A 17058-nucleotide genomic window follows, 5' to 3' on the forward strand; every position below is an offset into this window, starting at 1 on the left:
AACTTCCTCTCAGAATTCCCGATCTATTACAGCACATTCGGATACCAGCAACAAGCTGCCTTTTCATGCTGTCAACCTTTTTCATCTGAAATGTAAATTAATTCTAGCTGGTATGCCTTGACAGAGATCAAAGTCCGCATTAACCTTGCTGCTTTCTGCTCCCGAGGACTGGGCGGCCACTGATAGGAGCCTCTGGCCCCATGATCCTGCCCTGGGCAACCCTCAAAAAGGAGCCACCCTATCAAAAGCTCCGTGTTCTTCGTCAAGGACCTCCGAAGTACTTTAAACCAGACCCCAATGATCCGCCCCACTAATTCTTGAGCGCTGAGCCAGCTCCGTTTAATTGTGGGTTCTTCCCTGGGCTCCCAGGGCCTGAGTTAAGTGGCCAGTACCCTGGGTGCCATGCAGAGAGGGCCGGGATTCCTGCTCTGGGATCCTTCTCTCTCCCAGTCGGTCTTTGAGGTAGGCACATTTGCATTTTCAAAATAAACAGATGCCTTTCAAATACATGAGCTGGCGGTCTGGAGACCTCTCCTCCCCCAAAGGGGTGCAGCAGCCAGCGATCAAATGTTGGAAAGAAAACAGACGGAGAAAACACCCTAGGTACTAGAGGACAGTTTCCTGTGTGGCATCCCGGAGCAGCAAGGCTGTGAGAGCTTCCAGGAGCTGTAGGAGCTGAGGGGGCGGAGCCAAGCCTTCTGTGCGGGTTTCCTTTTGGGACTGGGAAACAACTCGAAAGTCAGACACCTTGCCTTGTTTTGTTGTTTTCATTATTGATTAATTCCGGTGTCTGTGTGGGGGTGTGCTCTCCGTAAGAAAACCAGGAGAGTGACAGCACATACCAATATTCAGATAGATGGGACAGACATTCCAAGTAAAAAATTAAGCTATATTTAGTCTACTACAAATCTATTACTTTTGGATTAACTGCTGAGTTTCTGAAAGAGACCCTAGCTACATTCTTCTCTGAAGAAAAAAACAAACACATGTATTCCTCAGTGACTAGTATCAAAAGAAACAACCCACAGGGCATTTCTCAAGCTTCTACAGTGCCCGTCCCGTTCTTTGATTTGTTTTAATAGCTCTGCTAAGTCAGGATCTGTTTTTAGAACACAAAGTACTGGGGCTCCCTGTCTTGGGGCAGGGGCGTATGTATGTGTGTGTGTGGATGCTCTCTTATAGGTGACGGTGAGTCTTTAGGAGTGAGAACAGAATCTTAAAGTACTTCCACATACATGCCCCCCTCCACACCTCACACATGCCACACATATACACACACACACACTACATGCCACACACATACACATACCACACACACAAACATCACACACACACACCACACACACACATATCACACACACCACAGACCATACAACACACACATACCACACACATACCACACACACACACACCACACACACATACCACATACACACACAACACACACACACACACACCATGTGAGAGCTTGTGGACCCAGTCCGGTGGCTCAGCACATTTTCGTTGAATTGCTTAGTGCTGTGGAAACCGTTCTTTTCCGCCATCCTCTATCAGAGTGCAAACCACCCCACTCCTTGGCCCTGCCAACAACACAGATGTCATCAGATGACGGCAGCAGAGCCAACAACTGTGGCCATTTGACTGATGCCCTCTAGGAGAGAGCATCTCACTAAGGGGAGCCTTGAACCTGTGAATACACACTCTAAACAGCTGCCTGTGAGGCCTGCAGGATGGAGCTGCTTCAATGTGCCTTCCAGAAGTGAGGGCAAGCCCTGCTTCCAGGTTGCTTGACCCTACCCTGTACCAGAGCCACGTTTTTAGTGTTTAAAATTGCTCAGACCTTTAAATGGCCTTTTGTTTTAAGACAGGGTCTTTTTATACAGCCCTGGCTGCCCCGGAACTCACTATATAGACAAGGCTGGCCCCAGACTCACAGAGATCCACCCACCTCTGCCTTCAGAGTGCTAGGACTAACAGTGCATACCACCATACCTGGATAAATTGCCTCTTTTTAAACTTTAAATGGCTTGGCGGTAGTGCATACCTCCTGAACTGTAGTGAAACCGTGTCTCAAAATACAAATTTAAACCAGGAGGTGGTGCATGCCTTTAATCCCAGCACTCAGGAGGCAGAGGCAGGTAGATCTTTGTGAGTTCAAAGCCAGCCTGGTCTACTGAGCAGGTTCCAATACAGCCAAAGCTACATAGAAAAGCCTTGTCTCAGGAAAAATAAATAATAGATAGATAGATAGATACTAATTAGTTAAAGGGGTGGGGGTAGAAAGACGGCTCAGTAATTACGAATACTGGCTGTTCTTCCCTTCCAGAGGACCCAGGTTCAAATCCCAGCACCTACAGGGCAACTGACAATGGTCTGTCTATAACTACAGTTCCAGGGAATCCAACTCCCTCTTCTGGCTTCCTTGAGCACTACTTGCATCTGGTGTATAGATACACACGCATCATTGCATATAAAATAAAAATAAATAAAATCTCAAAGAAAAATTTAACGGGCTTGGGATGTATATCAGTGGCAGCACATTTCCCTTCCCGCCAAAAATCTGTTTCCTTTGGCTTTGGTGATGAGGTAGCAACAACTGGATAACTGCTATAATTTCTTTGCATTACAGTTCCACAGATATTGCTAGGTGCAGGAAACTTTACTTTAAACTAGGATATTTCTGTTATTCATCCACTTAGTATCTACTGCTTGTTAAATACTTTTTGCTGGGATTGACATGATAAACAGTAGGTTTCACTGGGCCTACAACATGCTCCCCTCAAGGGATCCTAGCATCAACACTCATTAGAAGGGAGTTCTAGAAAACCTAGAACAAAAGGTCATTTTATACAATGCGTACACGTGTCCTAATGTAACCTAGTACACTGTACAAGGAGCACATACAAAGTTGACAAGTCATTATCATAACCGAGGATGTGCAGTACAGCGACTCATGATTCTTGCAGCTGCAAGACTGAATACACACTAGTTTTCATTCCAGTAAAGCTGTGTGTGAGTGGATTGTGGCTCACACACCAATCAGGAGAGGGAGTATAAGTGAATATGCCGTTAAGAGAGGCGGCAAGCAAGGCCCCTGTGTCTCTTCTCTGTCCTTTCTGTGTCCCTATTCATTGCCCTCTGTTTCACTCTCTTGCCTTCTATTGGATTCTTAGAAAACCTCCTGGCTGTTTCCCACAAATGCTTGATTCCTCAAAGCAAGTAAGCGCTCTAGTCAGAGAAGGTACAGGTGTGAGAACAGACAAGCTCTTGGCCAGAGGGCAGGAAGCTGCTGCCTCCCTTCCCAAGTGTTCTCGAAATACAGAGAAACATCTGCAGGAAAATTACCCGGTGCACCTGGGCTTGAAATGTGCCTTAACCTGCAGACCGTACCATTTCCCTTTTTCTAAGGCTTTGTCTCACAGAACACAGTGGGGTGAGGAGGGGTGGTTACATCTGCTCTCAGGCTACCTGGGTGTCTCTGACTCTTGGCATATAAAGACCTGGGGTTGACTCTGACAGCCTTATATATTAGAGTGGTGTTGCAGGATGTCTGATCACACTGTGAAACCCAAGGCCGTGTCAATAAAATCAACCTTGGGTCAGGGGGTGGAGTCATCAACTAGTGAGCCATGAGCCACAAGACCTGTCTGTGAGCCAGGAGCCACAGGACCTCCAAAAGCATGGAAATAAGTGGTTTGCATAGGTGAGAAGGCCAGGCTGTGGCTTCAAGGTGATTCTGACAACGGTTCTCTGCTAGACCTCTCTTGTGTATATATGATGGTATCTCGTCATAGCTTGGTTCACCATATAGAAAACTATCCCTTGTGTAAAATAGAATTATTTTCCATCTTAGTGTGAAACAAACCAGAGCCTCAGGGCACCTGTTGTTTACCTCATGTCTGGAAAGGAAGTTGTAAAGTCTTTGTGTGCTAGAGGGTGATGTCACTGACAAGGCCTGACAGTGTACTGCCGAAAAGACTTTGTTTCCCCATTTGGTGCCTCCAAGACTCAAGGTTAACACTTCAGAGGCAGCCTGTAGCCAGAGGAGGGCCCATTTCCACCACCTAGACAGTGTCTGAGCCAACATTCGCATGACCAGTAGACACTGGGGTTGTCTTTATGCTGTCTTCACTTATTTTTCCCCGAGGGGAATCATAAACAGTTACTGTATTCTGTATTCTTTAACTTCCATTAGCTTGTTAGTGGTAAAGAACACTGGGAAAAGTTAACTGTGTCATGGCAAGAATAAGCAGACTTGGCTTTAGTTTTGGATTTTGATCAAAAGATCCTTGTGGATGCAAAGACAGAGTTGGAGAAATGTGAGCACAGAGATTGGATAGATGATCTTTCATGAGCTGAAGCATGGATTTGCAGCCCCTTTCACTCAGGCCCCATCAGCAGAGCCCATCTTGCCTTTGGTTTCCATCTTGGCCATCCCCCGTGGATGTGTGCACCGGTCAAAGCTTTGGAGAGAGTGAAAATCCTATCCTGTGTAAGTGGAATTCTGAGTTGAAACAATGGCTATCCCATCACTTCTCATACCGTTTGGAGACAGTTATTTGTATGTGTAGTGTGTATGTGTACATGCATACGTGTACTGTGTGTAGGTGCACTCTTCTCTGTGTGGGGCCAGCTGTTGGTATCAGGCATTTTTCTTTTGCTCACCATCTTGTTGTTGGTGTTGTTGTTATTGTCATTATTATTATTATTTGTTTTTTGGGGGGACAGGGTTTCTCTGTGTAGCCCTGGTTGTCCTGAAACTTACTCTGTAGATCAGGCTGACCTGGAACTTAGAGATCCACCTGCCTCTGCCTTTCAAGTGATGATGTACCATCACCTCCTAGCTCCCCATATTATTTTTCTGAAGCATGTTCTCTCACTAAACCTGGAACTTGCTATTTTCCTTAGACTGGATGGGCAGTGAGTTTCAGGGATCTGCCTGTCTTTACCGTCCCTCAGCTTTTTCTTCCCTGAACTCTAGGGTTATAGGCCCTCTGTCATGTCTGGAGAATTTTCTCCCTGAAGAAAATTACTTAGCCTCAGGGTATTGATTTTGTTAGCTATGAAATGGGTCTTAACAAGGTCCAATTCTTAGCACTGCTGTGAAGATAATGATATGTACAAAGTTTCCCTGCCCGTGCTGCCACCTGAGGAAAGGTAGCAAGCCTTCATCACCTGAGCCGCCCCCCTTTCCCCACTATCTCTCTTCCCGAGGGGGAGGAAAGCCTGGGAGGCTCTCTTCTAAGATGAGCATAATAATGTTGTAACTTCAGAAAGCCTTTCTTACTTTCAGATAAAAGTAGCACCTGTCAAATCACAAATATAGGTACAGCAACATCTTTATGAAGGAGAGTGTTTTTTTTTTGAGTCTTGCGTCTTCATTATCCAACAAGAAACTGTTCCAATCGGTTTTGTTTTCTTTCGTCTTTGCTTTTGAGGCTCATGGTACCAAGAGCTACTGAGGTCCTGACACCATCTTCTGTCCTCACTGGCTTAAGGCCCTTATCACAACCTGTTCTGGGAGATAGTGAATCTTTCTGATTTTCTGCAAAGCCAGAAATTCTAGAGACGGAGAGTTAAAATATTGCCCTGATTGGTTGAGGCTGGTGTGGAATCAAGTTGCCTTTCAGCTGCCTGGAGCATTGGAAGGCCTTTGTGTGCCTATCACACTTAACCCACAATGATGATGACTGGCAGAGGAACAGCTGAGTGACAGCCATTTGGCCAGGAGTTCAAACCCCAGCTTGACGAGCCATAGCCGGATCCTTGTTTGATTTGCGTTGGCCCTGAAGGCTGAATCCCGCCAAGAACAGAAGCGGAGGCAAGGGTGACAGCTGGTAGCCATTCTCATCAATAAAGTTGTGATGGTTGAGATGTACAAGCGACCAGAGCTAATTTCACAGACCCCGAGCCAAGCGCTTAGTGTCAAAACCAGCTATGGTCAGTGATGCAAGCAGTCTCTTGTCAACAGCCGTCTCCTCCCTCCTGGCCAGCTAGAGGTGGGCCCTGCTTTCCAGGACTAGGTCTAGTCTTTAATTTGAACAACCTCTTGATAGTTTTATTATGATACAGTTTAACACAGTAAAATGAAGCTTGATGAGCCTGGGCTGACACACAAAAAGCACATCCCCTCCCCAGCTTAGAGGATGGCTGTTTCCAGAGAGCGTCTTCTGGCTCCTTTTTTAATCTTCCTGCTCACCGATGGGTCTTCTGTCATTACAGTTTTGCTCTTTCCAGAATGTTCTATACATCGAGTCACACCACGCACAGCTTCAGAATGCACCATCTTTCCCTTGGAGGAAGGCCTTTGAGGTTCATCCGCATTGCTGCGTCCATCAGGAGTTCCTCTTTGTCCTGTACCTAGCAGGACCCCTGTGGCTCACTGGCTCATAATTCTTCTGCTCACCAGCAGAAAGACACAAGCAAAACAGCTGTAAACAGCCCAGACTTTATAGCAAGCACATAATTTAACTTTGTAGAAACCCAGAACTATTTGAACCAGAAAGATCCTAGCTGGAGGGTGTGTCTCCGGACTGCAGTGCTGGCCTATCATGTGTGAGGACCTAGGTTCTATCCCCAGCATTGAAGAAAAGACAGTTTCCAAGAGGCGGGAGCTGTTCGATTAGCAAAGAAATGTATCGGGTTCCTGGCATCCTATACCTTTGGACAACAGTGTATACAGTTTATATAAAACCGTTTGCCTGGCTTCCTTCCCTCAATTCTCACTGTGGGATCCTGTGAGGACCCCTCCTCCAGGCTTTCCCTGATGGTTGCTAGAAGACTCCCTGTAGTGAGGACTTCCTGCCCCTGGCCTGCTGTTCTTCCCCATTTTCTCAACACCTCCTCAGTGTAGAACATCCTGAGAAGTGTCAAAAAACAACACGGGGAAAGAACCCATGGGAGCTCTGGGACACAGCTCCGTGGTGGAGCATGTGCTTAGCATGTGCTTAGCATGTGCAAGGCGCTGACCGTTAGCTGCACAAACATGTTTACATCCTATCCCATGGATACCAGTGGACACCGCCATTGTGAGTTAAAGAGGGCTGCTGAACTGGCCAGCGGCCGCAGCCCCCATGAAGACCACAACCTGGATGCCACTAACCCTCTTTTAAGATGCAGTCAGGGAATAAATGACAAGAAATAATTCCAACTGCTTGTCACGTGAGGATGAGAGAATGAAGAGAATGAAATGAGCATACCACCGTGTACAGAGAGAAGGGATCTTTTCCAGATGATGGCGTTCGCATTTCTAGAACAAGAGAAAGCTTTCCACTCTAAACTTCCAGGGCTGGTAAAGCGGTTACCAGACAGAACTTTCTTTGAGCCTAAAACTTGACTGGGGAAGTGGTCAGCACTAAATGTTGAAGAAGGGAAGTGGGACACTCTTCTAGACCTCTCCTGACTACACTTATTTGTGTGCTGAAGCTGAAGGCTAGGAGCTTTAATGTAGAACGGGGTGGGGGGAAGTGTCCGTGGGGTCCTCTTCTGGTAGGTAAGGATTAGACTTCCTTGTCTTGCTCTTGATGGCATTTCTGTGGGACCTCCCACAAGGCAGCTGCTGACCAGCTGTCACTCCAGGAAGAAAGCATTCTGGATCCTCCTGCAATCTGCACCTTCAGGAGGGACAGCCTGGCATGTGTGTGTGTGTGTGCCTTCTCTGCTAGGTGCCCGGACAACTTTTGCCCAAGTTCTTAGGAGAGCAGGAGAGTGTACCTAGCCTAGATTACCCTCCATGGAGTCTACTAGAATTACATTGCTGCTAACTGAGACAGTGATGGGGATTGTCCTCTGGGTGGGTCACCAAACACCAAGCAAGATTGCTCTCAGTGACTGATATGACCATTAAACCCCAGGAACAGGAAAGGACATGGGCAGGTCTGGATTTTTGCTTCAATTTATAAGGGAGAGACATGGATGAGATTATTATCATTAAGTGTTTAAATAAGGAGGGAATTAAAGACTTCAGACTTAGGGCAAAATGACTTCTGTTCTGATCCTGGCTCCACTACTTAATGTCCGACAGGTAATGTTTAAAATTACATGTATTTCCTTATACATGTGTGCTCGTGTCATGCCACAGCTCATGTGGAGGTCAGAGGACAACCTGTGGGAGTCACGTGGATCCTGAGGATGGAACTCTGGTTGTCAGATTTGGGGACAGGTACCCACCGAGCCATCTCTCTGGCTCCTAGACAAGTAATTCAATGTCCTTTTACCTCAAATTCATCAGTTGTAACATGGAAATAATATTGGCTTCTACTCAGGATAACTATGCAAATTAAATGAGATTCCTTTTAATAAAGGTATTAGGACAGTGTCAGAGACTTAACAATCCAAGTGTCTATGTTTGTCAAACCATAATGTCCTTGTTTTTACCCTTACTACTTCTTCCTCATTTCTGGCCCCCAGCACCTGTTTCTACCAGGACACGTGGTCGTATATGCCTGCTGTCTTTCTTCTCTTCTGGTAATTTCAATCCTTGCCACCTGTTACCAACCCCTCTTTTAGAAGCTGACAGGGAATGAATTATACTCCTAACCTGCATATTAGTTTCCTGTGGCAGCCAGAGCAATTATTACAAACCTGGTAGCCTAAGGTAACAAAAAAATGTATTCTCTCATAGCTCTGGTGGTTAGAAGTTCAAAACTAAGGTGTCACAAGGTGGCTTTTACTGGAATCTATGAGGTGAAACACTGCCCGGCTCCCACCAACCCCCACTCTGCCCACCCTGTATATGCGCGCGCGCGAGCGCGTGCGCGTGTGTGTGTGTGTGTGTGTGTGTGTGTGTGTGTGTGTTTCATACACTTGCCAGCACACAGTGGTCCCTGCCTCTCTTAGCGCCTTTAAACATGTACTATTGTCTTGTCTTTAAGAGGAATGCACTCTCGGGTCACTGCAACAGTCACCACACCATGGCTTCTCTGCATAACTCCTCACACATCTGTGTCTGCTGAAGCCCTCCGAGAGTGCAGCACTGCCCTTTGTTTCTGTTGCCATGATAAAACACTGTGACAAAATGCAACCAGAGAGAAAAAGGTTTACTTTAGGTCACACGTCCAGGTTGCAGTCCATCACGTCACATTGAAAGGAGTGTGAGACAGCTGGTCACATCACCTCCATCGCCAAAGGTAGGAAGACCGCATGCCTGGGCCCCGAGAGCCTCTGTTACTCTAGACCGTTCAGCACTTAGGACCGAGGACTACCCACTGATAGGCTGGGTCTCCTTCTCTCAGCACCGAAGGCAATCAAGACAATCTCAGTAGACACACTCACAGGACACCCTGATCTAGACAGTCCCTCCCTGACACTCCTCCTAAGAGACACTACGTTGTGTCAAGTTGACAATTAAAACCGGCCAGCACAAATACCTTGCTTTAATCCCTTGACAGTCAAATGCCTTCCTGTTTCATTCCAAGATGATCTAGTAGACACTCAGCTCGGATTTCCTGGGGAATATGCAGAGCTCACAGGGCACAGTCTGATTCAGGGCTGTCTTACTTGGCTAAGCCAGAAACATTCAGTGACCCATGCCAGGAGACACCTCTGTGCAATGCCCCAAGTTCAGTGTTTGGTGAACATTTCTATTGCTCACATTCATAATTTTATTTTCCTTTACATCACTGTTCTAATTTTTTAAACCTGACCTTTTAAAAACAGCGCTCTCTCTCTCTCTCTCTCTCTCTCTCTCTCTCTCTCTCTCTCTCTCTCTCTCTCTCTCTCTCTCTCCTGCTTCCTGTTTCCATTTCTCCCATCTCCTTGTTCGAGGATCCGCTCGCCAGAGAGCTTGCAGGTGATTCCAGCTGGCACCAGCATGGCCCTAAATACTTAACTTGCAGTCCTGCTTTGAACTCAGGGGATTGATCCTCTTGACTCCCTCAATCTCCTTAGACAGACCTATCCCTCTCCCTGTTCTATAGGCCATGCTGGGGATGGAGCTGCAGACTTCATCTAAGCTTTCCTGGGAATATTTTCTAAGTTTTCTGTTTGCTTCTCATACTTCAAATAACTCTTAGAATCAATATTTTGATGACTGAAGTGTAAATGAATAAGGAACATGGAATGAGTTTTTGCTTCAATTACATGAGGAGAAAACCTGTGAGTTTCTATAGGAAAGCAAGAGAGTAACCAGGCACGTGCTGAGCTCCTGGGGAGCTCCTGGGGAAGCTGCTACTGCTTGCTGTTCCTGGTCATGGTTGTGGGCCTCGTTTCCTCATGACCTTCTTTGTGATTTTGTCTTTGGGGGCTGCTATTAAACTGTTGTTGTTCCTTTTGAAGACTAAGGTTTCAAAATAGATACAGACGCTAGCCTGCAACCCAAGCTCACCACACAGGCAGTGCTGTTCAGCTAGTTCTTGGTGCTCCTGAATTAGGCCCCCAAAACACAGTAAAAGTTCTCTGTGGAGATTTTACCTCCCTCCCTCCCTCCCTGCCTTCCTCCCTCCCTCCCTCCCTCCCTCCCTTCCTCCCTTCCTCTCTCCCTTCCTACTTTTCTTTGCTATCATGTTGTTCTTGTTGGTGGCAGGTGTGTGTGTGTGTGTGTATGTGTGTGTGTGTGTGTGTGTGTGTGTGTGTGTGTGTGTGTGTGTGTATGTGTGTTGTGAGGCAGGATCTCATGTGCTCCAGGGTAAGAATTCAGCTATGTAACTGGAAAACAAAACAACTTTGAACTTCTGACCCTCCTGCTGGTCCCTCCTGAGTACTGGGTCACAGGTACATGCCTTCTTGCTCACTCTTGTTTAATTAATGCTGATGCTCACACCCAAAGCCTCATGCTTGCCAGGCAATCACTCCAACCGCTGAGCTACATCCTCAGTCCAGTTAAGGCAATTTTCCTTCAGAATGAAGAGTAGAAATTTGCTTGTGCCCAGGAACAAGCTCTCCTTCTTTTTATGCCAATTTTTGCTTTTATGGAGTTTATCTCAGCATGACAAGTGAGTTTGAGTCAAATAGTCTTGAAGAGGGGGAGACATGTCTGGTACCCCAACTGGAGGAATTTATCAATCAAGAGACTGCAGGTGGCAAGGCAAGAAACTGGCTAATGGAATTCCAAAGGGCTTGGAGCTGCAGTTCTTCATTTCTTTCTTCTTTCTTTTTCCATTTCATTTTCACTAGTTGTAATGCTTTTTGTGTCATAATAAAAATGTAATAATGTTCCATTAAATTTTCTCTCTTTATCCTTTTGGCATTTGTATAATAGCAATAATAACAACAACAGATGGTTTATCCACAACAAATAACTCAAAGAATTACATTTGTCCCACACAGAGATATTTATTTTGAAGGAAGCAAGCTAGCATTCTCAACTGAGAACACAGTTTCTCTGACAGATGTGAGGAAAGTAATTGACTCCATATTTCTTTCTTTTTTCTATACTCTATATCTGTCATGTTGTGTCTTATCATCATAACAGTCTTCTTTTTTTTTTGTATGTTTCTTTTTGAGACAGGGTTTCTCTGTGTAGCCCTGGCTGTTCTGGAACTCACAATGTAGACCAGGCTGACCTTGAACTTACAGAGATCCACCTGCCTCTGCCTTCTGAGTGCTGGGATTAAAGGCGTGCACTATCACACCTGGTATCATAACAGTTTGCAGCTTAGTTGTATGCCTTAATATGCTGCCATGGCCACATTTGCAGATTATTGTTGTTGGCTGTGTTTGGGTTTGGCTCTTTCTAGATTGTCTAAAGAAGAATAGTAAAGAGGTATGGACTTGCTTCACTTCCCTAGTTGATTGACAGTAACCAATAGGAACCATGGTTTTCAGCCCTGGCCATGTATTAAAACTATCTGGGATTCTCTTAATAATTGATGCCAGTCGCGACCTAAGTTCAGTTGTGGGATCTGTTAAGGATGGGATCAGGCCTGTGTAAAATCTCCCTGTGTGGTTCCAGTGCAACTCCAGCATTAGGAACCATTGTTCTGGAAGCAGGGCTTCACACCTCAACAAGGATGAGGGTTGTATGGAGAGTTTGGTTAAAGCAGCTCCGCAGGCCCACATAGTCCTCACAGTTTCGCAGTGCTGCTGCGCTGCTGCTTGGGGACCCATACTCTGAGAACATGATGCGCTGTGTTGAGAAACTTGAAGCTGAAGTGAGGTTCAGTGGAAAAGAGGAGAGCCATGACTAATTAGTCATTCCTGTGCCGCTGTCACAGGAAGGAACAACTGTGTTTGTTGTTTCCTTTGTTAAGAAACTCATCAGGTTCTTGTCTTGCAGAGCAATGTGGAAATGGGTGACCTCTGGAATGATTGAGTCTTTACAGCTAATCTTGCCCATATTCTGACAGCCAGAACTAGGAGCTGCTCGGCTACCTCCAGCACAGGGCTCTTCCAGCTATCACATGGTGGTCCTGCTGCTATGTCTTGGGGTGGGGGGGGGCTGAAATCTCTACCCACCATATATAGCTGATCCCAGAGAGTAGTAGCTTGTCTTCCTATGAGCTATTTTGTCTGATCTGTGGGCTAGTACTTAACACTAGGCAAGACCTAGAGCCCCAGAATGTGCCTGTTTTAGTGCCACACTCTAGAAGTCCCCAGGTGTTCAAGGGGAGGGCTCAGGGCTGGAAGAAAGCAGCTGCAGGGCACAGGCAGGCACCAGAACTCAGCCTGCCCGCTTCTGACCTTGCCCATTGACCTCTGAGTACTCTGTGGTGGTTTTCTTTCAGTTCTCCAGACCCCTCCTGATAAGAAAAGCTGCCCAGATTCAGAAGCAGAATCCAACAATGGCCACGAAGAAACTTCAAGTAACTTTTCTGCTAAAGCTGACACAGATTGGTGAGTTAACTTTCTTTTTATGTAGCCCAGACTGACCTCGAATGCAGTATATAGGCAAGGGTGACCTTGAACTTCTGATCCTCCTGACTTTATCCCCCAAGTGCAGGATTATAAGTATGCACCCCACGCCTGATTCACACAGTGCTGGGGGTAAAAACCGGGACTTTGTGCATATTAGGCAAGCACTCTACCAACTGAGCTACGACATCAGTCCAAATAGGCGAGTCTTACCGCATGAGTTCTCTTGTAAACCCACTGCTTCTGAACCACACAGTATTCCTAGCACTATGTTAATATGGTAAATTGGGGGAAATGGAGCCAAAACACATTGCCTTCAGAATCTCCAATATTATAAGTTATCATCCTGTAGAAGGAAGTCTTCATTACATAAAGACAACCTGAACACAATCTTGGTTTTTAAAGATGATTTAATTATAATTATGTGTATCAGCGTTTCACCTGCATGGATCTGTGCACCACGTGCATGCTGTGCCCCTGGGAGCCAGAAGAGGGCGTCAGATCCCCCAGGACTAGAGTCACAGTTAGTCGTAAGCTGCCGTGTCGGTGCTAGGAACAATCGTGTGCATATGTGGCGGCACTCAGAGGACTAAAGACAGCAAATCCTCCAGCAGACTTCCCAGCGGGTACATTAGCCTGTTAGAGGTGACAGAGCAAGAGGGAAGATGGTGGTGTAAAGAGAAGGGAGGAAGCCATAGTAGTCTTCTTAGGAGGCTCCTATGATGTGGTGGATGCTGTCTGCATGCTACCTTATTGGAGTTGAAAAGGAATGAGCTTTGGTAGCAGCCATGGGTTCAAATCTGACTTCAGCCACTTCCAGGCTTTAATGTCTTTAGTGTCTTCCTTCCTTTCTTTGAACTTTAGAATCTTAGGCTGCGGAAGGCAAGGCGGCTGGGATGGCTAGGGAAAATTTCTATGAGGGAGCAAGCACGCTGCTAGACACAACAAGGGAGGCTGCCGAATTGTTGGTCATGGTGACAGGAATAGCTGCACTCGTAGTAGTAATATTAGCATTTAAAGCCGATGTAGGAAGGGGCAAGACCTGTCTGGTGCAGCCCTGGAATTATATATAGCCCAAGCTAAACAGTGAGATTTCCAAAACCTTAGGATCTTTGGTGTGTGTTTATTCTCTACTTTAACCTGAATGCCAAACTTCATTTGTGTCTCTAGTTCTGACCCCAGGGGTAAACCCCAGGTTGACTTCAGGCCCTGGATTCATCCTTGCCCCTGGGGCCAGGATACAGCTAGCATTCAAGCCCACATACAACCTTCTGAGCTTCGTTGATTGTTCAAGTCTTCTTAGACTCTCAAGATGTTTAAGCTATTAATTGGTCACATTTCTTTCCAAAACCTTTGAAGCCAGGAATCTTATCACCAGCTGAAAGGGCTTCAAGGGAAAAAAATCTGTTTTGCGTTATATTTTTCCTTGTGGATTTGCTTATGGCTGTACATAAATATTTATCTGAACTATTTCAACAAACCCTAACTCGTCAGTGATCTGTCTGCAAAGGGCCCTTTTAGAAGATTTGTGTGTGTCGAGAATGTCAGCAATCTCTTTATAGCACCAGATTCCAGGGACCAGGGGCCCTAGGCAAATATTTGGAGCTGTTGGGAGGTTTTCAACATGTCTTTTACGTTCCAATTTCTGTGCCTCTCTTCCTGCTAATCCTTCTGGATAGGATTAATCTGCCTGGCCTTTCTTTACTTGCTGATGCTTCCCCATTCTTCAGAGTCTCAATCCTGGGCACCTCCTCCAGGGCCTAGAGCAGACACAAGCAGAAGAGTGCTTCAGACAGGAGAAGGAGCAGGCTGTGGTCCAGCCTCAGGGTGTGCAGGGACTACTCTGGGGACAGTGAAAGATCCAGTGGGAAGAAACCTAAGAATCAGTGGGAGTGAAGAGAAGCAAATAGAACTATTTTAGAGTTGGACTTGGGAGGCCTCACAAACCAGCAACAGTGACAGCAAAATGGGTATCCTCTATTGACCAAAAGATACAAGCCAAGCCTTTGACTAGGATATGGCAGCTAGACATTTTCCCCCACACCATAGTTTTCCATTTTTGATTAGTTTCTAACATACAAAAATAGAAATCTTCCATGTAACAACCCAGATTTCTGATAGCTTTTTAGAACTTGGAGCATCTGGTGGTGATATGTTGGTGTAGATTCTATGCTGTCTTCTGTAGCTCCCTGCCTGCTGATATGTTCATCCTTGCTTAGCCATGCCAGCCACCGCCTTGGAATGCTACCCTCTGTGTCCTGGGGCCTCGGCCAGGTAAAGGGGACAATTCAGGCTATCAACTCTGGAGCTAGACTGTCTCTGTACAGATCTGTGTCCAGCTAGCTCCATGACCTTAGAAAAGTATGTTTCTAATAATTTACCTAACTCATATAGCTGGTGTGGTAATAACCGTAATAGACTTTTAAAGGACTACCCAGAATGCCATAGGTAAACAAAAAATTAGTTCCCATCTCTCTATCTCACAACAGACAGTAAGCATTAGAGCTGAAGCTGGCATTCATTTCTGTGTCACTCACAGAACCAAGATCATAGACTCTTTGGCCATAGCAGGCATTAAATAGTTCATGCTTTCTGGTTCTCCTAGGTTTGACTTCAGCATGCTAATTGACCTTTTACACAATGAAGAGCTGGATTTCTTCAAAAGCCAACAATACTAATAAAATGAGGAGATACCATTAAAATCATGCCACTTCTCTGAGATCTTCCATCCAAACTCAAAACAAACCCACATTTAGAAAGATATTTAGCTAGTTTTTTTTCCCCCAGAAGTTCAGTTGTTAGTAGGCAGCTGCCTAGGATTCACTTTTCAAGTTCAAGTCTGTGGTGATGTATGTTTATGATCTAATAAAGCCACTGGAGATCAGAGAAGCAAAGCAGCTGGCTGGTAGAGATTTCTCATCTCTACTAATACTCAGACCAAAAGGGTGATTGTGTCCTCTGATTGCATCTCAGACTTCTCTCCACCAAGCCTTAGAATCCTAGACTGCAATGTTCTCCTCAATGTAGCTGGAGACTGCACTGAGCTCCTTATATATACCCATTGTGATTAAAGGTGTGAGCTCTGTTATTCTTTTACACTGATTCACTCTTATGTAGCCTTGGGTAGCTTTGAACTCAGAGAGATCCATCTACCTATGACTCCTGAGTCCTGGGATTAAAGGTGTGTGCCACCACTGCCCAGCTTCTATAGCTTACTAGGGTGGCCGGCTTTGCAGTCTGATCTCCAGTGGCTTTATTAGATCATTAATAATATATCACCACACAAGTCAGTCGCTAGAGAGTAGAGCATAGGAACTTGAGCAAGTCAGGGTGCGTATTAGACAGGACCGTGAGCCTTTCTGAACTGATCTCCACTCTTCCCCCGACATGAGAATCAGGGGTTTGTACTTAGTACCTCAGACACGATGGACTTCCTACTTAGAACCAGTTTCCAATGTTTCAATTCACTTTATATATGCTGAAGTCATAATCCTACCCCCATGTCTTCCATGTGGTAACTGGTGGCTGTGGGCAGGAGCTCTTGTGGTTAGGTTAATCTGCCCTAACACACTTCCTATCGGTAAAGCTGCTTTCACTGTCTCTTGAGAAAACTTGCCTGTCTGTAAAGCCACATTCAATTTCTATTTGGATAAACAGCATCTAAAACTGAATGATGCCTCAAAATTCTAAAACAAAACAAAAAGTTCTTTAGGTTTGTACAGTAAGAGGTAAGATAGTGTTCTTTTGTATAAAAATGATTTTCAGTATGGAAAGTCCCTCACTTTTCTAAAGACATTATGTTTCTTCAGTCCCCCCCTCCCTTCCTCTCTCCTCACATCATTAACACAGGCATCTCTAAAGTCTATTCCTACTCTAAACGGCAGTTTCAACATTGACAAAATGTGGTTGGTTCTGGCGGCTTCTCTAGTCTTCCTCCTTCTGCTTCTGTGTGTGCCAGCCTGACAACTCTTAGCGTCATTCTTTTGTCTGCCTTGAGACCCTCACCGTATGCAGCCTGTAGATGAATCTCTGCCAGAAACACATGCCAGGTCCATTTTGAAGGATTTAGGAAAAGATACTCGTGTATGAGGTGTTGCAAGAAATAGTATTTTCCATTCACATAAAAATGAACTTTGTGTGTATGTATCCCACCACAAAGAGTTAAAGATGCCGGGGTCATCATCTTTCAGAATGGAAAATATACGGAAGTTTCCACATTTCCTAATGTTATTTTCTCTGTTAAGTTAGAATAGAAAAAAATCTCTGAGT

General features: G+C 45.5%; 1 protein-coding gene across 1 annotated transcript in view; it reads left to right on the forward strand.

Annotated features, from left to right (window-relative positions):
* Positions 1 to 17058, forward strand: part of Myo3b (myosin IIIB) — a 314924-nt gene that overhangs the window by 206641 nt on the left and 91225 nt on the right. Inside the window, exon 28 of the mRNA XM_005065170.4 lies at positions 12663 to 12771. Within this exon, the coding sequence (XP_005065227.1) occupies positions 12663 to 12771 (109 nt within the window). The remainder of the gene's footprint in view (positions 1 to 12662; positions 12772 to 17058) is intronic.

Source organism: Mesocricetus auratus, unplaced genomic scaffold, assembly GCF_017639785.1.
Source record: "Mesocricetus auratus isolate SY011 unplaced genomic scaffold, BCM_Maur_2.0 Super-Scaffold_100004, whole genome shotgun sequence".
Classification (NCBI taxonomy): Eukaryota; Metazoa; Chordata; class Mammalia; order Rodentia; family Cricetidae; genus Mesocricetus; species Mesocricetus auratus.